Below are 27,572 nucleotides of genomic sequence, written 5' to 3' on the forward strand. Positions count from 1 at the left end.
TCAGCACTGGGATATAACTAGACTGGAAACTGTGGAAATCACCATGAAGGTCACTTTAAAGAAAGCTAAAAGTGGGTCCTCTTGTGACAGGCCTGGGAGATTCCCTAAAACACCCCTATTCAAACCCTGCATTTTTGTTGAATTTTATTCTCTAAATATAGTGATAATATGTAGACATGAGAAGATCCCCTGGAGAGGCGTGAAATGCCCAGACTTGATCATTACTGCCCTGATATGTCACTTTACAGCGCCGGCCGCAAATGCGTCTCACCTCACTTTTCAAGGTTACAGTTGCACAGAGACATCTCAATGTGGGTGTCGGCAGACAAACCACACAGGCGATGGGGCAGAAGGCACAGTGGTTTTATTTGGCAATCAACCTTAGCAGCACCGCCATGGAAATTGCTAGCCATTCCTCTGAGTCAATGCCCTTCCCTAGCTACCACTTCTGCTTTCTAATTACTGGTTTATAAAACAAAATAAACCCCCAAGTCCACCTCACTTGAACCCCCAAAACAAAAGACACAGAGAATGGGGAGTTAAACAACATTAGACTTGTGATACAGATTCGAATTGTTTTCTGTGTTGTGGCAAGGTCATCTTCACGCAATTTTAAGGTCGACGAGGAAATAAACGTCTCTTCTTCCATTTCCTCTTCAGTGAAGCGAAACATCCAGTGGGAGCAACTAATGACACACAAGGTCTAACACACGGGAAGCCATGAGAGATGCATGTGCAGTTCTGTGAAGTGCAGTTCTCTGTGAGGAACCCCCCTGAGGCATAGTCATCATGGGAGCATGTATGTGCCTTGTGTGATGCCAGATGCAATGAACTCTGCTTAAACCTCAACTGTTACAGAGCAAATAAGGCAGATGCTTCCTGCAACAGCAGCATGCAATGGGACTGGACACGGCACAATGCATTCCTCTGTTACAGATATGGCCTCGACCGTGGGGTTTGGTGAGCGTGACCGCAGTTCCGCATTAGGTGACCTCAACGTGAGATTTGGTGGGCGTGACCGCAGTTTTGCATTATGGTTTCTGTGTGCTCATCAGATGTGTCTGCAATAACGTTTTACAAAGCAACTGAAAGTTATTACAAAATACACATGTGATCCAAAATGGGGGAATGTCTTCCTCCCGTGAAAAAGACTTTGACAAGGTATTAGAAATAATAGCACACTTGACCTAAACCAGGAAAACTTCAATAGTCAGCTCTTTCCTATCCAATTATTTGATGTTTAAACATTTTAAGTTAAGTTTATTTTAAAATGACCAAAGTTGAACCTCTAAGTACTTTTGTCTGTGACTAGTTCAAGACACCTAGATTTAAAAAATAAACAAACAAACAAGCAAAAAATTTCCCTAGTATTAACTGGAAAAAAAGAAGAGTCTATTTAATGTGAAAAGAAAGATAAATCCTGAGACTTTGCAGGAATGTTTCAGTGACTACAGATACGAACGAACCCTCTTCCCACTGCGAAGTACGCAAGTCCACTTCTGAGGAAATCTTCCTGCTTCCTGAACTGTGTGTTTCCCAAGATGAGAAGCAAGGGCATTGGCCCGTGTTGACCCAGACTGCAGAGCGCAGCCTTCCAGGTCCTGTCTTGACGACTACGGGCTCCATTTCTCGCAATTCACATGGTAGGTTTTGATCGTAGTTGTCTGTTAAATCTCCTGTTTTGGACCCGATTCAGTGAACCAAACAAAATGGCTCACAAGGGAAGTCTGGGTGGTGACTTCCCCGTCTTTTGATATTTCCAGCTGTTCATTTTTCCCGTGGAGGTCCGGGAGAAAGGAGGGAAGTGGTCGCAGTCCAGGCAGTGGGAGGGTCACAGCAGCTTTAGGGCCCCAAAGAAGGTGCCATCTCCCTCTCTGGAGATCTGCGCGTTCTCTCGAGGTATCGCGAGCTGAATCTCGTCTCCTTCTTCCAATCTTGCTATGCCTAGGAGAGAGGGAGTTGACAAGAGTTCTCGGGAGTCGCCACTTAGTAGGGCACATTAAAGGAAGCTATCGAATATGTAATGTCAACACAAGCATCCACGCTTCTCCCACAATGGGCCTCTAAATTGCTCATAATTCTGTTAATTTTCAAATTAAGTAAAGTGAGGAAATTAAGAGAAGAAACAACAGACTCCAGCAGATGTGCGTCCACTGTGAGCAGACAGGGGTTCCGGTGGCAAATGTCAAGGTCATGCAGGTCAAACCTTGTTCTTTGAGAGACTATTATATCATCACGGGTGGTGGTGGCTTAATTTTGCTACTAAAGGAAACTTTTAATAATATTAAAAATACGAAATTATGAATATGTACATGTGTGATATAAATAGACAGATAAATAGATGATAGATAGAGACAGACAGACAGACAGATAATCCTAATTATACCCTTTTGTAGCTTGAAAGAAGCCTAACGCTATGGGAGTCCCTTTTTATTAATTTTATTAGTTATTATTGAGTGAGAATGTGTGATATGTGTGGGCACAGGTCACAGCATGCATATGAAGGGACTGAGCTTAAACCTGCTACACACTGAGTTAAAATTCAGCCTAGGTCACAGAGTGAGACTGTCTCAAAAATCCAAAAATAAACAAAAATAAGTAAAACCCTTATTTAATTTCAATCTATACTGTTTAATAGTTTTTCTGAACCCAGGTTTCTGGTTTGGCACCCTTGAAGTTCCTTCCCACAGTCTATACTTAGGATTGCTTTAAATGACCGTGGTTATCTTCATGATCAAAAGAAAGTAATAAACTCCTTGATGATATAGATGTCTGTCTGTGCCTAGTTTATAACCATGCATTCTGTGACTTGGAAGTGTGAAATCCTGGCCAGGAACCTCAATCTGCCTATCAGGTAATCAACACAGACCAACAGTGTTCCACAGACATGCTGTACATGGTGTCTGTGTGTGTTTCGTCAGGTAACCAACACCAACAATGCTCCAAAGACATGTTGTACATGGTGCCTGTGTGTTTTGTCAGGTAACCAACACCAACAATGCTCCAAAGACATGTTGTACATGGTGCCTGTGTGTTTTGTCAGGTAACCAACACCAACAATGCTCCATATGACAAACTCAGCATTAAAGTAACAAGCCTGAAACGTCCTGGAGCTGGTTCTCGGGCACAGCACGGGCCTGCTGATGCGGATATGAATCTTCAAAATCAAAAGAGTTACCCTTTAAAAAGGAAGGGGCTTGGGGAGCTCATCGGAATCCACCCACAGGAAGGAGCTGTGAGGAAATTAAACAATTTGGAATGTTTGGGGAGCATTAAGAGAGACATTTTATAGCAAGTGGGAGCAACAGAGTGAAGAGGCTTTGTTATTCACAAATATTTTTGCAACATCAAAACGCTGGTCAGCACTAGACACAGACGCCTTTATGAAAATGAGGGACTTCCAACACGGCAGACTTCCTCCTGACCACTGACATCATTCGAGGCTGCAGATCCGGTATGGCATGGCCTCTGGGATGGAGCTGTGTTCTCTTCTGCTTCCAGCTGATTTATTGGGCGTTTGTTTGTAAAGGCCTTTGAAATACTTTAGAGGTATTTCACAATCCTGGGTTTCACATGGCTGTTTGCTTGTCTGAGACTAAAGACAGTCTTTGGGTTCTGAATAGATTTGTCAGGACCAGTAGAGAGAAATACATAAAGGGAAAACAGTTTTTCTAAAACCAGCACTGATGAAGTTGAAATGAGTTGAAGAAAATGCTGGCAATTCCAGGGCAGGCTGGAACTGATAGAGTCTACCTTCCTACCTGGCCCTGTGTGCCTCTGAGCTTGATGCAAGGCTGCTGCTGCTGCAGTTTTACCTTCACAACTAGTAGTATGCACGAGGACACCTGCTTAACCAAGAGAATGAACCCAGCCATTTTGCAATGTGCCCTTCCTTGCCCTCAGAACTAACCAGAGTCATTACTTCCACCACACCCTACACTGTGGGGCCAGACGCTGCTGTAGCTGGAGGCTGAGGCACTTAGGAGCTGCTGTGTTACTCCTGCAGCTGGGATTTTCTTTGAGATGAGAAGGTTACGAGAGTTAGGAAGCCTGACTGACAGGTGGTGAGGAAGCCAGAGAACTGAGCAGGAAAAGGAAGCCCAGAGGTCTCTCAGGTCTTTATCTCTGACAGTGGGTGGACACTGTTTCTGTTGCTGGTCTTATAAACAATGGAAGAAAAGCCACCTTAGAATCGTCCCTCTGCAGCTGTGGTGATCTGCACAGGACCAGAATAAGACTGGGACCCTCAGCTTTGCTTCATGGACTAGGGAGGGGTTTGTGAAGTTGATGGGGGAGGTCCCCTCTGAGTACTGTGAATGTTTTATTGCCATTGGCTAATAAAGAAGCTGCTTTTGGCCAATGGCTTAATAGAGTGAAGCCAGGCAGAAAATCTGAATAGAGATGGAGAGAGAGAGAGAGAGAGAGAGAGAGAGAGAGAGAGAGAGAGAGAAGGTAGGTGGAGTCGAGGAGACGTCATGTAGCTGCTGATGGACACAGACGCCCTGGAACTTTACTGGACCATGAGTCTTGTAGTAAAATATAAAATAGAAGGAATAGGTTAATTTAAGATATAAGAGTTAGTTAATAAGAAGCCTGAGCTAATAAGCCAAGCAGTGTTTTAATTAATATGGTTTCTGTGTGATTATTTCAGATCTGGACAGCAGGGGAACAACCAGCCTCTGCCTACATGAAGCCACACCTCTCCCCGAGAGACTATCAACAGCTAATGGGTTCTGGAAAAAGGGCGTCATTTTCTTCAGTGGTGTAACCACTACAAAGCTGCCCCGGATCCTGACCTCCCTCCCACACTCATGAAGCAACTGTGATTAATTAAGCTCAGTGGGGCTAACCCAAAAGGAAACAGGAAAGCAAGAGAGAGCTTGTTTAGAAGAAGGGGTCCCATTGAAGGGGAAGGTGATTAAGGAATTGTGACAGTGACAAAAAGGACTAAAATCATTACAGACATGCACGAATTCTCACAGAAAGGAAGAAACATAAGGATTGCTTGAATGTAAAACTCTGTGGCACTCATTCTTAATTCTTTAAAAACACATTTATGTCATTTAATTACTTTTCATGTGTATTAATTTTTTTCCTGTGTGAATATATGTGTACTATGCAAGGACTAGCCCAAGGAGACCAGAAGAGTGTGTCAGGACCCCTAGGACTGGAATTTTAGGCAGTCGTGAGCTGCCATATGGGTGCTGAGAATCGAGTCTGGGTCCTCTGGAAAAGTAGCAAATGCTCTTCTCTGCTGAGTTCTCTCTTCAGCCCTAATTCCTTCTTAATTTTTATAAAAATGGTTTGACCATAGTAATGATATTGGTTTTCTCAATTAACACAGACTATCACAAAATAAACACCACAGTCTACAACAGAAGGTCTTTCTATTGAAATCACAAAGCACCCCATTTGGGGGATCAGATTCCCCTAGCCCTGTCCACATTATTCTGCTAAGCAAGTCTTAGGACAGCTTACATACCAGCTGAGTAGCAGGAATTGTTGGGTAGCGTTCTTGGCATATTCTGAATACATCGGAACAGGGTCACCAGGCTCAGCTCATCCCCAAAGACGTGCACTTTTTTCCTCTGGATGAGATGTCCCATGGCAAAGATGGTGTCTGTGTACAGAACCTGAGAAACAAGCCAGGACGTCATCAGAAGTGCAAGCCTGTGAAAACGCTGGACCAGGAAGGCCAAGGGAAGGACTGTCCCTACCTGGCTGTAGATGAAGAAGTAACCAGTTTGCCTCACCACGATCTTGTTCTCTCTCTCCTCCAAGGCGCTTCCTCTTTTAAAGCTGAGAAGCCATGGAACAAATGTGTAAGATCCTGCAGTAGAGAGAATTACCCGTAAGAAAGTAAGCTGAGCCGGGCTGTGGTGGTGCACGCCTTTCATCCCAGCACTCGGGAGGCAGAGACAGGTGGATCTCTGTGAGTTCGAGGGCAGCCTGGTCTACAGAGTGGGTTCCAGGACAGGCTCTAAAGCTACAAAGAAACCCTGTCTCGAAAAACCAAAACCAAACTAACAAACAGAAAGAAAGCAAACCAAAGAAAGCAGTTTTCCCTTCCGCCAAATTTGAAACAGCACAGCATCTATTCTAAAACAAAACAAAATTTTAAAAAAATGGAAGAAGAAAAAGGACTCTTCTCCCTTGGGCTATCTGCTATCACCTATTTTAGCACGGGCAACCTCAGATGCAGGTGCCTAACAGACCTCACTCCACAGGAATGTCTGGCCTGTCATTCCTTGTTTTGTACACTGGCTATTTCCTTATAAAGGCCGGTTTGGGTGGAAAGGCCTGGAGGAGAGAACGGGCGGTCCTCTGCACAGCACATGGAGAGGAGCATCCTCTTCTGTCTTCCAAGCAGTAAAGAACATAACAAAATGTGTCTGGAGGAAGTGACTCTACCCCTGACCAGGCAGCAGAATACAGCTAGGAAAGGCAGGCCTCCACTGAGATGTACCCCGTTCTGGGAAGATCCCCAGAGCCCAACAAGCACGCTGAAGGGAGTTCTGTTCAGTCCAGGGAAATCTCTGTAATCCTATCCAGAGTGACAGGAAGACGGTGTGCTCATGGCTCTCCTGAAGGTAGACAGAGCAGTCAGCATGCAAACCAAGCCACTGGGCCAGATTGGAGCAGGTGGCTTCCTAGATCTCACACCCAGGGAGGGAGCACCAGCACTATTTCCTAGGAAACGCTTACTCATGCAGGAGGGTGCACCGCTGCAGCAGGCAGACAGTGGTATTAGGCTGGACCTCCACGCTAGACAATGAGAAGAGATATAAATTAAATGAAGGGAAGCAACGGGCAGAATCAGCAGCACGACATAGTGAGGACAGAATAGTAAGCAATGCCATGCTGTGAGTCTAAACATGCCAGGACATTCTTGAACAGTGGGAACTAGTGAGTCAGTCTTAAAACCTCACCTCTGTGAGCCAAAAAAGCAGTGGTGAGTCAAAGACCAATCAAATGAATCCCAAAGAGACACTGTATTCACATTTATATTCCTGTGTCTGTCTTCTAGGTTCAGCCACACTGTGACAAAGGACAGGGTACCCTTCTTTTCTCCTGCTACATGGTATCCATTGCTCATGACCCACAACACCATTACCCATTCCTCTGCTGATGGACATCAAGTTGCTTTCTTGGCTGCCATGATAGGAACTGCAGTGAACTTGGGAGAACAGGTGTTTCTTTAGCATATTGATTTAGCTTTCTTTATCTATAAACCCAGAAGTGGGGTTGATTGCTAAATCATACGACAGTCCTACTTTTAATTATTCTGGGGCCTCCACATTTTTTTTCTACAATAGCTGTATGAATTTATATTCCCAATTTAAATAAGACTCTTACCAGAAAAAAAGACTAAAAAGAATCACATATTTTCTGAAAATTCTAAAGAAGTTAAAAAAACAAAACATCAGTACTAAAACAAGGCAGATGCCCCTGTGAATTCAGGTCATCGTGAATATGATTAACAAGTGCTAAGTCAGCTCCTCAAGCCAGCATCACTATAGACAGATGGGGCCGAGAAAAGATGCTGGGGCGGCTGGGGGACATGGGCAGGGAGGTGGGGGTGCTGGAGGTGAGCAGATAGGTACAGAAGCATCCTGGGTCCTCTTTGTCTTCAGCCTATCTGGGTGCACTCCCTCCCTGGGGTTACTTCTGTTGTTCCCAAGAGCAGTGCACCCCTGAAAACTGATCACCGCGCTTTCTTCTCAAGAGAGAATTTCAAGGATTTTCTTAAAAGGAAATCCCTCCATGCTAATCAAGATAATAGACTCATCCTATCCATTGTAAATAGTAAGGGCAAGTGCCGTGATAGCTCATTTATATTTTAATAAATAAAGCTTTCCTGAAGTTCATAGAGTAAAACAGCCGCACTGGTCAACCTTACAGACCAGGCAGTGGTAGCACACACCTTTAATCTCAGTAGCCACACTAGTTGCCATAGAAACGAGGCAGTAGTTGTGCACACCCTTCATGACAGACTGAAGAGCAGTGTAAGACGGAAGCAGACAGGCTCACACAGAGTCTCATTCTGAGACTCCTGGAGGCAGGACTGCCATTTCAGACTGAGGTAGAGGTAAGAGTGAGTGGCTTGCTGTTTTGCTTTTCTGACCTTCAGGTTGAACCCCAATTTCTGTCTCTGGGCTTTTATTACCGTGCTACAGGCCAGTCTTCTTTACTGTTTGTATGCAACATAATCTCAGTGAAAAGTCTGTAATGACTCAGTTTTCATTTTTCTTAAAATGACATGATGTATTCAAAGTGTTCTTAAACACTCCATGCTGAAGAACCTGAGGAAGACTTGATATACAGATTGTTACTAGATGGGCATGGGGCGTACATCTCTCAGTCCCCAGACTCAGAGTTCAAGGACAGCCTGGTCTACCATAGCACGTGCCAAGACAGTCAGGGTTACATAGAGAGACCCTGTCTCAAACAAATAAACAAGCAAACGAAATTGTTGTTACAGAATACAAAAACTGATAATGTTGAAGTGGGTTACTTTCACGAATTATTTAAAATTCCAGGTTACAGTTCATCACTGTAGGAACATCACAATGGCGGAGGCTTGGGACCTGTCACAACATGTCCACGGTCAAGAGAAGAGAACAATGAATTCATGCATGGCTTTTGCATCCTCAACTGAATATTTAAATTTCTTCATTCTTATTCAGTTCAGGGAATGATGCTGCTCGCATGGAGCTGCATCTTTCCACATCATGTAGACAACCCCTCACTGACACTCCCTTCCCAAGCACTTCTGGGTGTTTCTAGTTGACAATTAGAGCTAATCATCCCCCCACAGCTGACCTTTGGGCTCTGTGCCAGCAGGAGATGACAGTAAAGGTCAGATGATTAAGGTGAGAGGAATGCTCAAGCACAAAGCCCATTTGTAAAGGTCAGGGGGAACGACTGCATTTTACTTCAGGTTTCTAGTGTTTATGATAAATAACTAGGAACACTAAAATGACAGAGAGGAAAGCACTTTCAGACTGACTGCAGAGACAGCAGAACAGAATTTATCAATGTGGTGTGTGTATAGATGTATAGATAGATAGATGATGGATGGGTATGTGGATGGATGGATGGATGGATGGATGGATGGATGGATGGATGGATGTGTGGATGGATGGGTGTGTGGATGAGTGGGTAGATGAGTGAATAAGTGGGTGGGATGATGGATTGATGTATGGATAGATGGATGGATTGGTGGTTGTGACTAGATGGGTGAGTATATGGGTGGATAAATTGGGGGGATGATCGATGGATGGATGGATGGATGGATGGATGGATGGATGGATGGGAGAATGGGAGGGAAGATGGATGGATGGATGGATGGATGATGGATGGATGTGTGGATGAGTGGGTAGATGGGTAAATAAGTGAGTGGGAAGATGGATGGATGAATGGATGGATGGATGGATGGATGGATGGATGGATGGATGGATAGATGGATGAATGGGTGAGTAGATGAGTGGATAAATGGGCAGGAGGATGGATGGATGGGTGGATGGATGAATGGATAGATGGATGAATGGATGAGTAGATGGGTGGATAAATGGGCAGGAGGATGGATGGATGGATGGATGGATGGATGGATGGATGAATGAAAAGCAACTGAACAAATAAACACTTATTCTGACAATGTCACAATAAACCACAGAAGAGTCTGTGGTGGGTGGGGCACCTCTTTTCCAGAATCAACATATTATGATTTCCAAACTGTCTAATTTTCAAGAATAGGTCAAAAGGCACACACATATATAAGGAAATCATGAACCAACCACAAGAGAGAATAAACCTTAACAAAAACCATCCCTGGAAAAGGCCAGACACTGAACTATTAGACATGTTTATGCAACTAAAGGGAACCAGGATGGTGACATATAAACAAACTTCCAAAAACTTCCTCAAATTCTTCTAAAAAAAAAAAAGACAGAACAGTTATTAACTCATGATGTGAAATCAGAATCACCCTGGTACCGAAGCCAGAAACCACAAGGAACTCCATATCACACACTAATCATGAGCGTAAATATAACACTCCTTGGCATGATGCTAAGATCACGGGCAGGACTCTTATTACTGCTGCCCAGCACTGCACTGGAATTCTAGGTCAAGCAGCAAGGAGACAAAGTGAATAGAAGAAAAGGCATCCAAGTGGAAGGAATAAAGGAGAACCATTACATTCACACAAAGCAGGGATCTATGGAACTGATATCAAACCCATCAGAACTAAGTAATGAATTTAACTTAGTTGTGTCACCGAGGGTCTGCTCCCCAAAGTCTCTTTCTCCAAGAAAGAAAAATGTAGAATTGAAGAATACAATTCCATCTTTATGATCATTTGTTATACACTGACTTCATGTCTTCCCCAAACCCATATGTTAAGTCCTAAATCCCAGTGATGTTGTTGGGAGGGAGGCAGAGCCACCACAAAGGTTCAGTTCTCACCAATGATCCTGGTGTGAGTTACTCTTGGCTCTCCTATCATTGAGCAAGGTCACAATTAAAGGGAAATGGAGGAGGAGTGAATCTGAGGAGGGGGAGATGGGAGGATTAGAGGGAGGGGAAACTTCAGTGGAGATATATTGTATGAGAGAAGAATTAGAAAAAAGAAAAGAAAGAAAAAGACAAACACCACAGAAAACAATTGTATGTTTAACAGATCTCCTGGCAACTGGCTTTAGACTTTTCTAGTCCCCAGTATTGTAAGCAAACAAACTGTTGTGTAAACAGTCCAGTCTATAGTTATTTACTCTATCTACCTGAACTAATACTAAATTCAAATAAATAAAATTCCTAAGAATAAATTCACCCAATAGATTAATATGTGTGATAAAAGTTATAAAATATTGCTAAACACAGGAGACATAATGAATGAGGAGATGCCGCACGTCCATGGAGTATAACTTTTAGTGTCACTGACACGGCATTATCATGTGATGCTCTCTAGAGACTCAGCACAGCTTCGTGACAAATGCAGTGGCTCTTTTTCTCTAAGTGGAAAAGATGACCTGAAGTTCATTTATTATTGACAAAGACACTTGAGTGTTGCAGGGCAAGGGCTGCTGGTTCGTCTTGGCCACCCAGAACCAAAATAAGCACACAGAAACTGTATTAATTAAAACACTTTGACCCATTTGCTCTAACTTTTTATTGGCTAACACTTAAAATTAATTTAACCCATTTTTATTAATCTGCATGCTGTCACATGGCAGTGGCTTACCAGGAAAGATTTGGGATGTCTTTCTTTGGCAGCTCCATGGTGTCTTTTTTTTAAAACTCTGTCTTTTTTTTTTTAACATTTAGATTTGTCTTCCCTGCCTACCTAAGTTCTGCCCTATTAACTAGGCCAAAGCAGTTTCTTTATTAACCAATGAAAGCAACACAAACAGAAGGACCTCCTACACCACTTGAGTCTCAGCAACAGTCTTTAAAAGAACACACCATGTCTAAGAGCTAACTCTCGAAACTTTAAAATTTAACAAGAAGCAACAGTAGGCAAAATACTGTCATGTTCTGTCACAAATGTAGACCTATAACCCAACAGAATATTGAATGCAGAAATTAAGCCATGCTTTCAGTCCCAACTAGACCTCTACAAGGGTCCACGCCTGTGCCGTCCTTGCCAACAAACAATGCTAGAGTAACTGAATATCTGAATATTATGGGTGACGTTATGCCACTGTCCAAAACATACACAAGACTGACAAAAATAATCCAGTGACTTCAGAGTAGAAATAAGTGACCTGGATGTAAACATATATGGTCATGAGGAGGAAGCAAGGGAGTCAACCGTACTATGAGTTTGTTGACATATTCAACAACAGTAATGTCCAAAGCATGAGAAACAAAAGAGAAAATCAATAAAGAAATTGGATTTGATCAATTTAGTATTTCTGACCAATGTAATAACCCAGTGGCTATAATTCCAGCACTCAGGAGCTATCCCTGACTTCATGACTAGACACTGTTTCAATAAAATAAAAAAAGAAAAAAACAGATAATCCTCAAAGGGAAATATTTGCAAATCAAGCACCTTTTAAAGGGGTTGTCATCTACGGTACAGTTTCATATCTCAACAGGAAAAAAGAAAAAAAGCTCAATTAAAAATTGTAGAGTATTCAAGGATTTTGAATAGATATTTTAAAAAAAAAGATGCCCAAAAATTAAGTAAGAATTTGGAGTGATGCTTAAGATCAGAACTCACAAAGGAGATGTAAGTTAGTACTAATATGAGACCCTTCATAGGAAAGCAGCAACAATAAATGAATCACATTTTGGTTAGCCCCCTTCTACTCCTTCATCCCCCACGTCTGTGTTTAAACCATATCCTTGTAGTCATCAGGAAAAACCTGTAGAACGTGTTAAAATATGACTTTACATCAACCCAAAAGTCAGTGTCAACAGGTAACTCTCCCCTCTTCGCCACCGCCTACCTGACACTTGCATTGATGCATTTGAAAAATGCTTTGACTTGTGGCTTTCCTTTGCTCTGTAGCTATAAAAACGTCATACAGCCTTCTAGATTGGAGCATTTCTCAGGGCAACCTGAATCTGGGCTCCTGGTCCGTCACCACTCAAACATGGAGTAAGAATGAATGTGAATTTCCTTTGAGCGGCTTTGGATGAGCAGATCATAGCCATAGCCGACGGGGAGCAAATTGGATGAAAATCATCCATCTCTCTGGGCCCTCCAGCACGAACGAGACTTCACCTAAGACCCCAGTGATACACTAAGCAATGAGATAAAAATATGTTATCTGTTTGGGAAAGACTCGCTTGCCACTTGCAAGGGGCAGTGGCTTGTAGCATGCCCTTTCCTCTCAAGTGGGTCTGTCTGACTCCTCACTAAGATGCCAGTGCATGGCACAGTTAGATACCCTTCTCATGTATTGGTTCCTGTTCTCAGATGGCCTGCCAAGACCAGCCAATGCAGGCAAAAGGCCACAGAGTTCTGGCAGTAGTCCAGGCCTACATCCCTGTTTCTGTAGCATAAAGGCACAGAAAATACAGTGTTTTATGTGGGTTTGGGTTTTCTCCCCCTTTGACAAATGTGAACAGCAATTCTTTCCCAAGCACTGTTTTCACGACTTCAGTTCCGAGGCTGTTCTGGCTAGAGTTCTATTCCTAGGGAATCAGTTGCTGATTTCTGCGCTCTGCAAACATGAAACAGAAAGCTACAATGATAGTTTTTCAGATGGTCTGGCATTTGTTTGGCATTTAACATCATTAAAATTATGTAGAAAAGTATAAATGCCAAACAGTACCGAGACTCACCACAAAGGTCAACCTGTATCATCGACCCTGCTTTGTTTCTCCATTCCTGGTCATCACGTGTGGTCTCAAACTCCAACTGTGGCCCAGGACTCAAAAATCCCCATGCCCTACCTCCCAGCCACCCACTAACATTCTTTACCTATTAATTTATGGGGCTTCCCTCTTTTTTCTTTTCTCCCCATTGGTAGTCAAACATCATCAAAATTAAATGCATGTGTGTTTTCTTCAATATAGGCACTCTGATATCTTCAGAGTTCCAGTCATTGTATGCTCTTCGTCAGTATGTGTAAAATGAAGAACTCGATCAGCAGATGAGTGGACAGTGTGGTACACGTAATGGGATTTTTCTTCAGCTGTAAGTTAAATGAAATTTTTACAGTCACAGGAAAATGGATGGAACTGGAGGTCATTGCCTTAAGTAAAACACAGACCCAGAAAGACAAAAGATGTCATGTTTCTGGTGTGCGTGTGTGGCATGTATAAGCAGTCATGTGTGCATAGGTGTGTGGTCGTGTGTTCACATGTATGTGCATATGCATGTGTGTCAAATGTATGAGACTCCAAGTGAGGAGGACTATAGGAAGGGAGAGGAAGACAAGTAGAGACACAGGTGGAAAGAAAGCTAAAGGGAGGAGGAAGATCAAGCAAGATAGGGGGAATAAGGCAGGTAATCGGGAGGGCGACAGCAAAGGACCATGACAAACATGACACACACGTGTAAAAGTCACCATAAAGGGAACTCATCTCTTCGTGCCCTAATGAAAGGTTAACTATAGATAAAACATGCAGACCAGATATATCATTTCTTTTTTTGAACACTTTTGCTCACCGATTATTTTGCACTCTCAAAAGCTGTGACAAACCAATGTTCCCCAAATAGTTTACTTTTCAGGCTGCTGCCGCATGCAAGAGTGACCTGGTCACATGACTCAGTGATAAATGGGACTAAAAGATTTTGCTGGAGCAGCGATGTGATAAAGAGCCCTGTGAGTCTGCAAAATACTGGAAGGAGCAGCAAGCTGCTTCCAAGGGGTTTATCGACAGAGCCCTTTTGCCAAGACCTTCCTCTCAGTCAAAATCGTGGGTGGAGCCATTTGGGAAATGGGGTGAAAAGTGGATTCTTGTGTCTGACCACTAGTAGAGAAAATACTGTTGTTGTTGTTGTTGTTGTTTTTCTCTAAAATTAAAATTAGCAAAACTTCAAGGAAGCAAAAATCAAATTGAAAGCATGCCACTCTTAAGAGTAAATAATCCATCATCAAGCACTTGGTGGACATGAAAAATTGATAAAACTACAGCTTTTAGGACATGGTGGCCTCGTTTCCATCTCCGAAGGAAATCCCCAGCCAGGATCACAGACTGACACATGAAGACAGTCATGTGTCACTGCAGAAGCCAACACTGCCCCGGACAAGAAAAGCAAAACTCAATTTGCTCTACTTATCTAACGTTTAATAGTTGCGTCTCGGAGGCCATACGTTCACTGTGTTATTACACTTGTCCATGTGTTCATTCCCTAATCGTTTTGAAAAGGCTCATGTTGTAGGAAGCCTGGAGGGTGGCTGACGGGAGCTGCAGTGGAAACTCTACGTCAGACTTGAAACTTACAAGCTTAAGTCACACTGGACTGAATCCTAAGCAGACACAGAGCAGGCCGGTCATTACCTTTTCGTATGGTCGGCGTGGCACTGTCTGCAATCAGTTGCAGACAGTCTTGGGTGACTGAAAAGCAAAAACACAGCGTTTTAGTCATTGGCAGAAACAGCAAGGCCACAAACGAGATGGGGATGCTACGTCTGCTTCCCCAGCAGCACTAAGTTTCTCTCAGCTTACAGAATGGCACCCTTAAAGAGTCTCGGTGAAATCTGCCCCCTTGCTGGAATCTAAACACCCAGAGTTATTGACACCCAAGGCGATCCTTCCATGTCTTAGGAATGCAGTGAACAGCCATTTGTACCCTCCCATCTGAGCTCTTCTGGAATATTTATAAGGCAGATTTATTCATATCAATCTTTAATAATTAAAGATTATTGGTGTTTTCTTTTTATTATATTTTTAATATTTAAAACAACTTCTAAATTTAAGTATATTTTGATCAACTCCTTCCATATCTTCTTCCCCTTCCTACCCACCAAACTTTAATTTCTCAAAAAAAACAAAACAAAACACACACAAACCCAATATAAAAAAAAATCCTTCAAAATTAAGAAAACAATCTGAAACAACACCCAAAGAACAACAACCACAAAACAAACAAAAAATACACCAAACTTCAAACAAAAACACACACACACAGACCTGTGGAGACCTGTGGAGTAGAGTTGGCAACTACTCCCAAACGTGAGGTCTGCCTTGGAGTGGTTGATATACTCCATGTCACTCCATTGGAGACAACTGATCTTCTCTCACCCAGCAGGGATACGTGACAGTTCAGTGTTATTCTTTGCCTTTGTGGCTATGTTTTCATTCATTCATTCATTCATACATTCATTTTTTTAAAAATATAACAAAATAAAATATGATAAAACAAAAGCTATCTAGTTGAAGTTAGTCAAACCAACAGAAGGATGAAAGACCAAGAGAAGGCACAAGAATCAGAGACCCCCTTGCTCGCACACTCAGAATCCCTAAAACACCAACCTGGGTGCTGTGAAGCTGAGGAGCTGGTGCAGACCTGTGCGGGTTCTTTGATTTTCGTACGTTTTGTGTACTTGAAAAGTTAGATTTGTGAGGATTTCTAAGATAATTCTCATTAAAGATTCTAACATTAAATGGAGACCTGCAACCAGAAATATGACTTTTGCCATGACTAAAAATGAAATAACTGTCAGAATTTACTGAGCAGTTTAAGTAGTAAATGTTGTTGTGCATCTGTCCTTTGCTATTGGCAAGAACTCTAAAGAAGAACTCAGGTACCGGAAGGCTAGCAGCAGAGAGTGTGGACAGCTGGTCCAGAGCCCCGGGGATGCCAGGGATGGGACCAGAATTTAGACAGACTGTCTGTTTCACTCTACAGCCAAAGTCAAGTTTTTTGGCAGAGTATTTTGAATGGAAGGGATAAAAAAGCACCTTAAAATTACAATATAAGAGTTTTATAAGGCTGCACATACAGTCAATGAGATCCCCTGGAATCGTCAGGTCCAACCATACATGACCAAGGAGCAAATAGCACTGCTAACTAAGGGAAACGGCCCCAAACAGAAGCAGGGCCTTTCTCCTGATGCGTAAGGAGGACAGTGAGAAACAGCAAAGTCCTGTGCAAGTGCAAATGCTAAATCTAAGCATGCATAAAAAAAAGTATTGGCAGACAGCAGCTGCGTGATCTCTGTGCATTCCATGTCAGTCCAGGCTGCACAGTGAGACCTACCCTCTCAAACAAAGCTAATAATAAAACTTCTTATTCAAATATATTTATTGTACATTGACTTTCATAAAGTAATTTTTCTTCAATGTATGATGTACTCTGACAATATTCAGCCCTCGTCACCCTCTCCTAGCCCCTCCTGTGAGTCCATCTCCTCTTCCCAATTAGCCTCCATTCTGCTTATGCACATATGCTGGTGTGTGTGTGTGTGTGTGCATTAACATTGTATGTTCCACATACAAAAGAAAATATGGCATTCATCTTTGCAGGGGTCTGGCTTGGTTTTCTCAGCACAATCTATTTCTGCCTCTTGCATATGACACTATTCTGATCTCCGTGGCTGAATAAAACTCCCCTGTATACATCGGAGCTTAAGGAGAGTGTAGTTTAGAATTTTCTGTAGAGGAGGTCTTTAGTCTGATCGAAACAGTACTTGATGCCCCCGTCTTCTTGATGAACGTGCTGGTCGTGTTAGGAACTGGTCATGGTAGGGAACGCTTGCTACCTCTCAGTGTTGAATTGAAAATGTTCTTACATTTGAAACTCGACCAAAGTAATAACGAACTAATCTTGGGCTGTCAAGCACAAATTGTTAAAGGGCAATCATATAGGAAAGTATACTAAGAAATCTTCCTTTGGCATTTAAAAGTGGAAATACACCATTAAAATACAATTTCCTTATAACCACAAAGTGTGTGTGTGTGTGTGTGTTTCAACACAGGGTTTCTCTGTGTAGCACCAGCTGTTCTGAAACTCCCTCTGTAGACCAGGCTGGCCTCGAATTCAGAGATCCTCCTGCCTCTGCCTCCTGAGTGCAGATTAAAGGTCAGCATCGCCCAGTTCGGGAGCCTCTTTTTACGGCCTTGGACCACTCTGATTGCCCCAGGGACAGCAAAAGGCGCCGGGGCTGAGAGCGCAGCATGCACACACTAGAATTGCTGCAGAGAATGGTTTGCTCCAGTCTTTTTCCTCTGCTGGAGATGAAGGTAAGCAGGCCTGCAGGGGTGGGGGTGGGGAAGAGGGTTCGCTCCAGTGGCACAGCTGAAAATGTGGAGACCCTCGGCAGCAGACTGAGTGGCTATGAATAAGGGCAGCTGGGAAGGACAGACCTGGAGCCCGAACTACAAAGAATTCAGGCAAGTTGCACAAAACAGTTGAATTTGTTGTTTGTTTTCCCACAGGTTGTTCTTAGGAGGTTGCTGTTCATAAGGGGGAATACCACGGGTCACGTGGGCCACGCTCGTGCCAAGGGAGCGTATGTGGCTCTCATCCTTGCCTCACCCTGGAAAAGGGGGGCTGTTAAACAAGAGCAAAGGCCGAATTTCTAAGCTTTCCGTTGTGGTGGTGGTGGTGAGTGTGTGTGTGTGTGTGTGGCGGGGGTGGGGGGGTGGGGGGGGTGGCGTGCGCACATACGTGCGTGCTCACACACATATGTGCAAGACACCTGAACAAAGCAATGCTGTAAATCTTTACATTTCTACCCTGCGTAAAGCATTCACAGAGCAACACTGTCAGCAGCATGAGCACTGTTGATCCTAGCAGAATCCACTCAGATAACCCGGAACATGCTAGAAAGCCGCTGGTAGAGCATCACCTAATTACTGAAGCTAATGAAGGCCGGATGCGTCAACTTCCTACTGCAATCCCTCTTCCCTGACTGTCTGTAGTGTTTCTCTCCTGCCAAGCATATCTGTTGAAACCTACCACCAACCTGGTAGGAAAAGATCATCATTTAATTCTAGCCAAACCTAGATACAACTCAGCTATAGCCTACACATTGAAAAAAGTTTATTCGGCAGCATGCGAAATGTAACCCCTTTAGAAGAAAATGCTTTTTGAAGGAAAAATTTATTTCAAGAACTGCTCCTCAGAGAGGAAAATAGGTTCCCAAGTTGGCGATTCAGTAACAGCTCCTCAGCTACCTCCACCCAAGCGCATGGCTTCATCAGCGGTGAGTCTTTGGGCCTTTTGAATACATTTGTTTTATTTTAAGAAATTTGAAATCTATCATTACAGCTTTTCCAATTCTTTTATGAGAGTCATTCAATACAGCCCTTATTTGAAAACATCTTGAGTTATACGGCAAAATACTTGCTACACAGGGAGCCACACTCAGACAACTGTTGTGTTTCCCAGCAGTGCAGAGACCAAGCCACAGCATTTTAAAGACACACGGTCGAGTGAAAAGAACAGATATTGGTAACAACTAAAGCTCATTGATAGTGCTGTACTATGTTCGTCATGGTCTCCGCACTTCGTGGGTTCAACACATACCTTTTCCTCTCATACAACCGAAATTATATAAGAAGCTTAGCCTAGTTTCTTTCTCAGCTGACGTTACTCATTAAAGTCTCTGAGCCACAAGAAGAGATTTCTCATGGTCGGCTTCCGGCAGTTCTGTCACCAGGATATACAAAACCAGGATAACTGACCCTCAGATTACAATTTAGGTCTCAAGAGTACTTACTCATAATATTTCTAAAAGACAAAGCGCACTAGTGAAGAAAATAGTTTACAAACAAAATTCCCGAAGGATGAACACAACTGCCCCCACTTAGTATCGGTGCAAGGAGCGCCGACACTCTTCAAGTCGGGACTCTTAAACAGGCCTCATAGGGAAAGCCTGTCTCTCTGGATAAAACCTCCCATTGGCATTATAACATATACACGCTTTTTAGTTGAGAGAATTTGGAACTCGTGATTTGAAAAATGAAGGCAGTCACTAATGCCCGCTGCTGTTCTCTGTGTCGGAATCAAACCCCTTAGAGCTGAACCTGGTTGGCTGTGTGTTACTTCAACAACGCGAAGTCTAATATAAGCAAAGTAAGTAACGTCACTGTGGATGGTTATGGCTGGTTCAAGTGAAAAATGTCACACGTAGAGCTTTTGTCCTGCAACACAAATTATTCAGTATGTCTTGACAATACTTAGGCAATCACAGGAAGCACAGAGGAAAGCCAGACTTGAAGGAAAAAAAAAACCACGGTGACAGATGAACAACTCAGGACATTTTCCTGCATCCTATTTCATTTAGTTCCCTTAAGTTGGATGGTTGAGTACATTTTTCCAAGTCTATACAATCATCAATCCCGACTGAACTATTCTTGGCCATGGCTGGGACAATTGCAGAAGCTGTCTATTCCTGCTTGCGAAGTAAAAGTCTATATTTGAAAATAATTACTGAGTCCTCAAATAACTAACTGGTCTTGTTGTTTTTGTTATTGCCAAGGAGACAGACATCACGTGGTAGAATCAGAGCACACTGTCAGTTGTGGAGATCACACAGCTTCTGTAACTGAGAGAGCAGAACGCACAACCAATAGCTAATGAGCTCAGACACTCGTTCTATCACTGACCTGACATGTAGCTTGTAGTGTTACCAAAACCAAATTATATTGAAACTTGCAGGTGGTTTGTAGTAGATGTAAGGAGCTCATTTATTTGATTGCTAACTTATTATTTTAGACTTTGTGCTAACTCTGTTCAGTTCCTCCAACCGATCCTGGGCTCTACTCGACTCCTCTAAAATGTGTTAGCTCTCCTGGGAATATTCACAAAGCAATCCAGTGCAGCAGACTGCACAGAAGTGTGTATACTCATGTTTATTGTACAGCTACTCATAACAACAAAACCGTAGAAGTCAGCCTGACTGTTCATCCAAAAACGAACATTAAAAATGAGGTATGTATGTATATACAAGGAAGTTTTATTCAGGCATAAGGCAAATCATGTAATTTTCAGGAAAATGATTGGGCTGCAGATCGTTAAATAAAATGAAACCTGACAGAATGAGGAAGGTAGGCATGCATGTTTGCTCACAGATTTGGAATCGACATTTTTACATATGGCATGATGTGTACAACACATATATGACATTATAACACGAGATCACACAAACACACATAACACAAAAGAAAATGGGGGATTAGTTGGAGAGCAGAAAGAACCCACACAGTGTTGCGTGGCAAAATGTTTGCTGGGGAGATACAACACACATTTTTGCATGTCTACGCACCCCAGATAACGAACTCGTGACAGACCACAGTGTGGGTGCCATCGAAGTCCAACTTGCTGAACCGTGAGGTTTTTTTTTAAATTGTGGTTATTTAGAGGAACAGACATGACTCAAAGACAGCTGCATCTCCAAAGTGCACCCTAGCATGGGCGATAGCTCACAAAGCTGGGGACCTGGAGCACACTGCACAGTCTGCAGGTAGCTGAACATGTCGGCACATGTCCTTTCCAAGTGACTCAGTTGGTTAAACCTCTTCCGGGCAGTGGGTCTTGCCTGGAGTCTTCCAGCTAGCTTATCTTGCTTCCTTCCCTCTAAGGGGGACTCTGAGCTTTCATTGCTTACTCTGGTAGGGAGGGGCTTACTGAGTCTGGTCAGTCTCAGGGACTTCCTGAAATTATTTTGAGTGTCTACCTTCCCGTTAAGTAGCTTCCTGTAGGATGGAAATGCTCCAAGCTCAGAGGAAACTGTTTCACAACACATGGAAAGAATGGTAAAAGGGGAGCTGGGGGAGATATGTGTAGGGTCAAATTATATGATATACTCTATGAAACTATTGTAATGAGACCTGTGACTTTAGTTAATAGACATTAATTCTTAATTTCCAATAAAAATATGTTTTTGCCTAATGAACACAAAGTTTCTTGCTGGGTAAAGGATACCAGTTTCATGGGGGGACACATTCTGCCATGCTGGTTCCTCCCTCTCCTCTTGTCTTTTCCTTTTGAGAGAGACTATACAATGGCACACAAACAATTGGTCAGCCGCCTATTAGCTCTTTAGAAACAGGCATGTCCTTTAAAAGGTGCCAACACTGGGGTGAACTTGCACCTGCCCAAAGGGGCTCTTTTAAGTAGGAGCTCACCTATAAGAAACAATTAAATATTCCCAGCTGTCGTAGGTTCACTGCCAGTGCCATGACCAACACTCTGGCAATGAGCAAAGCCAGGGAGGAGAGGGTTGATTTGGCTTACAGTTCTATGTTACACGACATTGTTCAGAGGGAAGCCTGGTGGGAACTCATGAAGCTCCTACACCATACCCACAGTCAAGAGCAGAGAGAACACACACACACACACACACACACACACACACACACACACACACACACACGTCCTCGCTCACTTGCTTGTTCTAGCTTTCTTCATTCTCCCCAGTTCAGAACCACCACCACCACCACCACCACCACCACCACCACCACCACCACCACCACCACCACCACCCCCCGGGCCAGGGATGGTGCTACTCAGAGTAGTCTGGATCTCCTACATAAATGAACAGCCGAGACCCTCTCCCAGAGACAGACAGTCCCACACAGAGACAGTCCCACAGGCCAGCCTGCCTTAGCCCATTCCTCAAAGTCTCTCTCCTCACGTGATTCCAGGTCGCGTCAATCTGACCGTCACAACTAACCTACATGTCAGCCATCTAGAGTTATTAATACAAACAACATACCATTTGAAATTATGAAAGCAATTGTTGAAACCTGAAAGCAATTATTCACACCTGAAAAGTGCAAAAGTTAAAACCATGAAGAGATATTGATTGTTCAATGGAGGTAGAAAGCCTTCCTCCAGCATCCTGCATGGATCTGATACTCAGAAAGTTGTCTTATCTAGTTTTTCAACATACTGACCATTTCCAGTATTATAACAACAGATTGCATGTATGATTCATTCATTTTATCTGTATATTTCACCACCATGAATGACTCTGGAGAACACACACACAATGCTGTATTTGGCTGCGCTGACTGCCTTGGCTTCTTGGCTCTTATTTCCCAAAACTTTGGGTTCAATCAGAACATGGTTCAGAGATTTGGTTATCAGATCTGTAATCTTAATTTTAAAGAGAGTTTTGGAAATTGAACAGATTCCAGTTCTTGCAACACCCTCTCACAGGGTCGGGGGTGGTAAGGGGAGTCTTAGCCATGAAGCAGAGGAGAGGAGGAAAAAAAAATTAAAAGACTGGGTCAAAGATCACCTAGCAGCAGCCAACTGTTCTAGGAAGGAGCCCACCCTTGCCCAGTAGAAGGTTCAAGTTCACCTAACTGGTGGAGGACATTCTACACTGCATTCCTTCGCAGGCACCGTGCAGCCTGCAGGCCACGGCTATGCCAGAAAGGATCAGCCAACACCGGACATTTCCAATGTAGCAGATATCACAACTTTCCGTCACTTGGATGGGATTATGGAGATCAAGAAAGGTCACTCAAAAAGAGTTTTGGCACTTTTTATTTTTAATATAGACCCTTTATCCAAGGAAACTCTCATGTTACAATATTGGGTGTTGCGTTTGTGTTGTCCTCAAATTTCTAAATTTTAGGATTGTTAAATGCAGTGCAGCATGCTGGATGGACCCTGAGCTCCCAAGTCACATCTGGTGTTGAATTCCCAGGTGAGGATTAGCCTGGGTTTCTTCTTGGGGCCTGGTGCCACATAATTAAGTGGAGATGGTTAGAGGTATTCCCCAAGACTCTGAAATATTTTTGCAAACCTGTATAATTCAAAGTCAATCTGAAACTGAGAAATCCATATAAAAATGATTAAAACAAAACAACAAAACAAAGTAGATTGGCCCAAGCTGTCCGGTAATTATTTGGAGATACGGTTGTGAATGCTGAGCCATTGTGGTTTTTGCACTCCCATGATCTTTAGAGCCTTGTGGTGCTTGCACCCTGGCTTAGGTCTCTGAGACGTTCGTGTTTCCACCACTATTTTGCTTCTGCCATTGAAGCAGGTTTGATAAGTGTTACCCACAAAATAATCAACGCAGTAACTTTTTAAAGAATTTTGTCTTTCTAGAATCTAAAATAAATTATTTCCCTCACAGGGAATTAAATCTGGGGTACTGTGCTGTATCAAGGAACTACCCACACCCCCATCCCCCACCCCCATCATTTTCACTAAGCTGCTGAATGCTGGGTCAGAACTCACTGGGCAGCCCAAGCCAGCCTGGAATTTCTGATCCTCCTTCCTTGGCTCCAGAGTAGCTAGGAGGTCAGCCCCATGCCACAAGCCCTGCTCACCAAGTGTTTTGTTTGGCAGCAAGCTGTTTGAAAGAATTCACCTTCCTTAGGCGCTAAAGATGATTTTGTTTGGATTGTGGGATGGATAGAAATCACAGACTGTGAGGGCTCAGAGCCCAGGCCACTGTGACACCAGGAGTAAGGAAGCGGATTATGTAACGTTTTCCAATCGTATTGCCTTAGATTTTTTTCTAAAATTCAGAATCTTTCCAAACACATTTAAGGGATTAAAAGCAAATTGTTGACCATGATAAAGTATTTGGCAATTTATAAATCCTGGATTTCCCCACATATCTGTTTATTATACTATAATAAAAATGACCTTATAAAATACATTAAGATTAATAAAATGTAATTTGAGATTCAAAATAACTGATAAAAACTAAATTCATCCCAAGACACTAAGTTTTAAGATTAAGTCAATGTAATATTTGCCCCTGGAGGACTAGGAGGGTTGGCAATCCGACTGAAGGTCAGGGCTGCCCTTCCCTCCTCTGCCAGGCAGCTTAGAAACAGGCACAGCAGTTCACAAGCGAGAGCCTTGGCACACACTTTGAAAGCAAAGGAGCACCCCAAGGTTATTAAGTCCTACAGAAAACAAGTCAAAACAAGAATGTGTATAGAATTTTCTCAATTAAAAAGAAAAAGACAGGAGCTCTACTAAATACCAGCTGAAAATCCTTGTGTTTCAGATAGCCTTCACATATGTGTGGGCAAGCATCCTGGTAGCTGATAACAAAGTAAAGTTTTCCTCTTCAAAAGGATAATACAAAACAAAGTTGATACTTTAGTTGTTAGGCATTTCCCTCCTGAGACTCATATATGCAACCTTAGATTTATGAATGTAAGAAAAATACATATGAACAAAATATGATAGATTTATGTATGTGTGTGTTTATAAAATACATTAACAATATATTATTCTCTGAATTGTACATATTTTAATTAATTGCCCTCCCCTAATTGTATCAATCTGAAATATTTGGATGCGTAAATCACACATTTGTAAAATAAAACATTACAGAACCCTAGTGTCTCTCTCTCTCTCTCTCTTCTTTGTATCCCTTGTTTCTCTGGAGCTTTCTAAATAGATCAGGCTGGTCTTGACCTCACAAAGATCTGCCTGTCTTGGGATTAAAAACATGTATCACAATTCTCTGCTATTCTTTTATTCTTAAAGCTCTTGAAATGAGACTGTGTCCTCTTTAGAATGGTGAAGTTGTGGTTTGTTTTCAAAACCAGTCTCTAGAAGCCAGGAAGGATAGCAGAGAGACCACGGTGGCATCCTGACTTGAATACACATTGATGTTCATTAAAATGTAAAACTACTTAGTCCATCCACAGCATGTACACAAAACAAAAAGCTAGTGATAAAACAATCTCAGATGAACTCAGTCACGTATGCAGAATCCCACGGGACAGGTTCACCAGCACAAGAGTTATGGAGGAGGGTTGTAAACGTTTGCTTGAGAAAACAGTCTGTCCGGGAAATGAAGAAAGGGGGAAGTGATAGCAACGCGAGAGGAATTTACACAACAGAAGGCAGAGGATTGATGAGCTAACTGGAGTCCTGACAAAAGCCACTGGCTACGTACGGAGCCCGGGCAAATGCACTTTAACTAGATAAGCCAGAGGAAACAAAAATCGTGTTGATATATGTGCAACATTTCTGTACAGATTTGAAGGAAACACAAGATTCCGTGGAAATTTTTACATCGATGCCAAAATTGTAAAATAATTAGGATAACAATTGATAAAAATTAGCAAATATAAAACTGAAAATAAAGAAGATAAAAACAAAAACATGGAAAATATTTGTAATTAGCAAACAGGGTCCGCATCCAAATAAATTTGAGAAGCTATTTGAAGCCATGAAAGTATCAAGATGAAGATGTAAAGATGAAGATGTGCAGAAACCTGCCATCCCAAAGACCTCAGAGTACCCTGAACAATGAATGTACGATTCTATCAGACGTATAATTCAACAGAAACAAGAGATACACAAAAATTATGCATCAAGTATCATAGTAATAATTAAAATTGGTGAGATCATCTAAAATAAACCCAATACAGCAGCGTGTCCATCCTGCTGCTGCTTCCCCATAGTACAGCCATTCCTGATTATGTGATATTATTGCATACACCATGATATATGAGAGGCTATCATATGCTCTGTATTTACCTGCTGTTATCCCATGCCTTGTGGTCTATGTACTGAACTTACATGTACCGTGGCATATGTGTTACTATTATACACACTGCAGTATATATGTTGTAATTATTTCAGAAAAAAATGAAGGTAGCTTGTGCTACATACAGTAAAATTCAAATTTGTGCAAGATTTTTGAGTGTGATGTAATATTCGCATACTCTTTGGCATGTTAGTTAGCAGTTCGATAATTTTTGTTGTTTATATGACTTTAGTTATGTTTAACTCTGGCTATCAGGTAAAATATTTTCATCTGAATAAAAGGCGATAACAGCAAGGGTGTGTTAAACTGTGCTGTTAACAAAATGGATTGTTGCTGTTTCCCTCCTGAAGCAATGAGAATCTTTTTTAGTAAACTCCCAACTCGAAATGCTAGGGAGTGGCCGGAGAATCACTGAAGTCACTACGGAGTGATTGCACGGAAATTATACTGCCGACGGAAGGGTGTGTGTTAAAGACTCTTTGCTGTCTCCGTGTTGTGCACACCCTTGGGAAAGGCTGCTTGACTGGGATGCAGGTGTACACGTCACTCTGCCGGGACGGAAAGAGCTCTTCCGTTGCGGCTGGGCACAGTATCTATCCGTGCACCCTCATCCTCCGTCATCTCCCACATGGCACGGCACAGACGTCCTGCTGTCCACACACCCTGCTCATTGGAGGGCCAGGCAGGCACTCCATGCAGCGGCTGCAGGTGTGCACAGCCCAGCTCCTAATTGCTACACCCCAGCCATACCTGTTTCCTCCGGACTCTCGAAAGCGCGTCTGTTCCTGTGGCCGAAGCTGGAGTTATGAGCTCGCGCAGCTGCGGGTGCCAGGAGCTAAGAAGAGAGACACCCACCCGGTTATTGGACGTGCAGGGGAGAGCAGCAGCGCGCCTGGGGCTCCCTGCCCAGCAGAGAAGGGGTGAACTCACTTTGGCTCCTGCGGGGGCCCCTGGAGCCCCTGGGGCGGCCGGTGCTGCTGCAGCCCGGTAGCGCTGCAGTTCCGCGCGCAGGCTCATCAGGTCGGCTTGCAGGGCAGCAAACCGGTACAAGGATATCACCGTGAGGCTGCTGGACAACAGGGCCAGCAGGAGAGTTGCAGTCAGCAGCCTTCCATCTCTCCAGATCCCAACCCAGGCACACTCCTTCTGTGGAGTGATGGAGACACCCCCCACTTTCATTTCTTCTCCTTTCTCAGGGCAAAACGAAGGGCGCGGTGGCTGGGTCTCTGCAGACTCATCCATTCCACGACGAGCACTTTGAAGGTCTGTGCCTTTGGAGTAAGTGACCACAGGGGTGGGTCATTTCCTGTCATCTGTGTCTGTGGAGGCTCCCCTAGGAGCGCTCTCCTGACTTTCTCTGTTCTCCATCTTTCCCTATCCTGAAGTAGGTTCTCTGGCTCTGTCCTTCCATGGATTGCTCAATCTGCCTTCCTGATTTCACTTTCAGTTTTTGTAAGATTTTTCATGCCACCTCCTGCTGCGGGTGATGTGGGGCCTCTGGCATGGCTGGGTGGGGGGAACTTGGGGTTTAGACTGACTCACTCCAGACAGAACTTTTAACAAGAGATTTTTGAAGGTGCTTTCCCTTCTGCATACCCTTGAGAACTCTGTCTGCTCGGACCACATGGTTCTAGGGAAAGGCAAAAGGACACCAAAGGCCCACTGGTGCAATAAAAGATA

The 27,572-nt window shown here is 43.1% G+C and overlaps 1 protein-coding gene across 2 annotated transcripts; it reads right to left on the reverse strand.

The window, feature by feature from the left end:
- Nucleotides 1–342: 342 nt before the first annotated feature.
- Tnfsf13b (TNF superfamily member 13b) lies at nt 343–27,371 on the reverse strand. Of its 2 annotated transcripts, XM_048456379.3 has the most exons (6): nt 26,823–27,368; nt 26,643–26,727; nt 14,962–15,018; nt 5,718–5,830; nt 5,483–5,633; nt 343–1,944 (listed from the first exon to the last, which is right to left on the reverse strand). In XM_048456379.3, the coding sequence occupies exons 1-6, from the start codon at nt 27,132–27,134 to the stop codon at nt 1,832–1,834; spliced, it is 831 nt and encodes a 276-aa protein (XP_048312336.1). In that variant the 5' UTR covers nt 27,135–27,368; the 3' UTR covers nt 343–1,831. The 2 variants fall into 2 exon arrangements, with proteins under 2 accessions (XP_048312336.1, XP_048312337.1); XM_048456380.3 differs by lacking the exon at nt 14,962–15,018 and having other exon boundaries at nt 26,823–27,371.
- Nucleotides 27,372–27,572: the final 201 nt, after the last annotated feature.

The sequence above is a fragment of the Myodes glareolus genome, chromosome 23, assembly GCF_982192425.1.
Source record: "Myodes glareolus chromosome 23, mMyoGla1.1, whole genome shotgun sequence".
NCBI lineage: Eukaryota > Metazoa > Chordata > Mammalia > Rodentia > Cricetidae > Myodes > Myodes glareolus.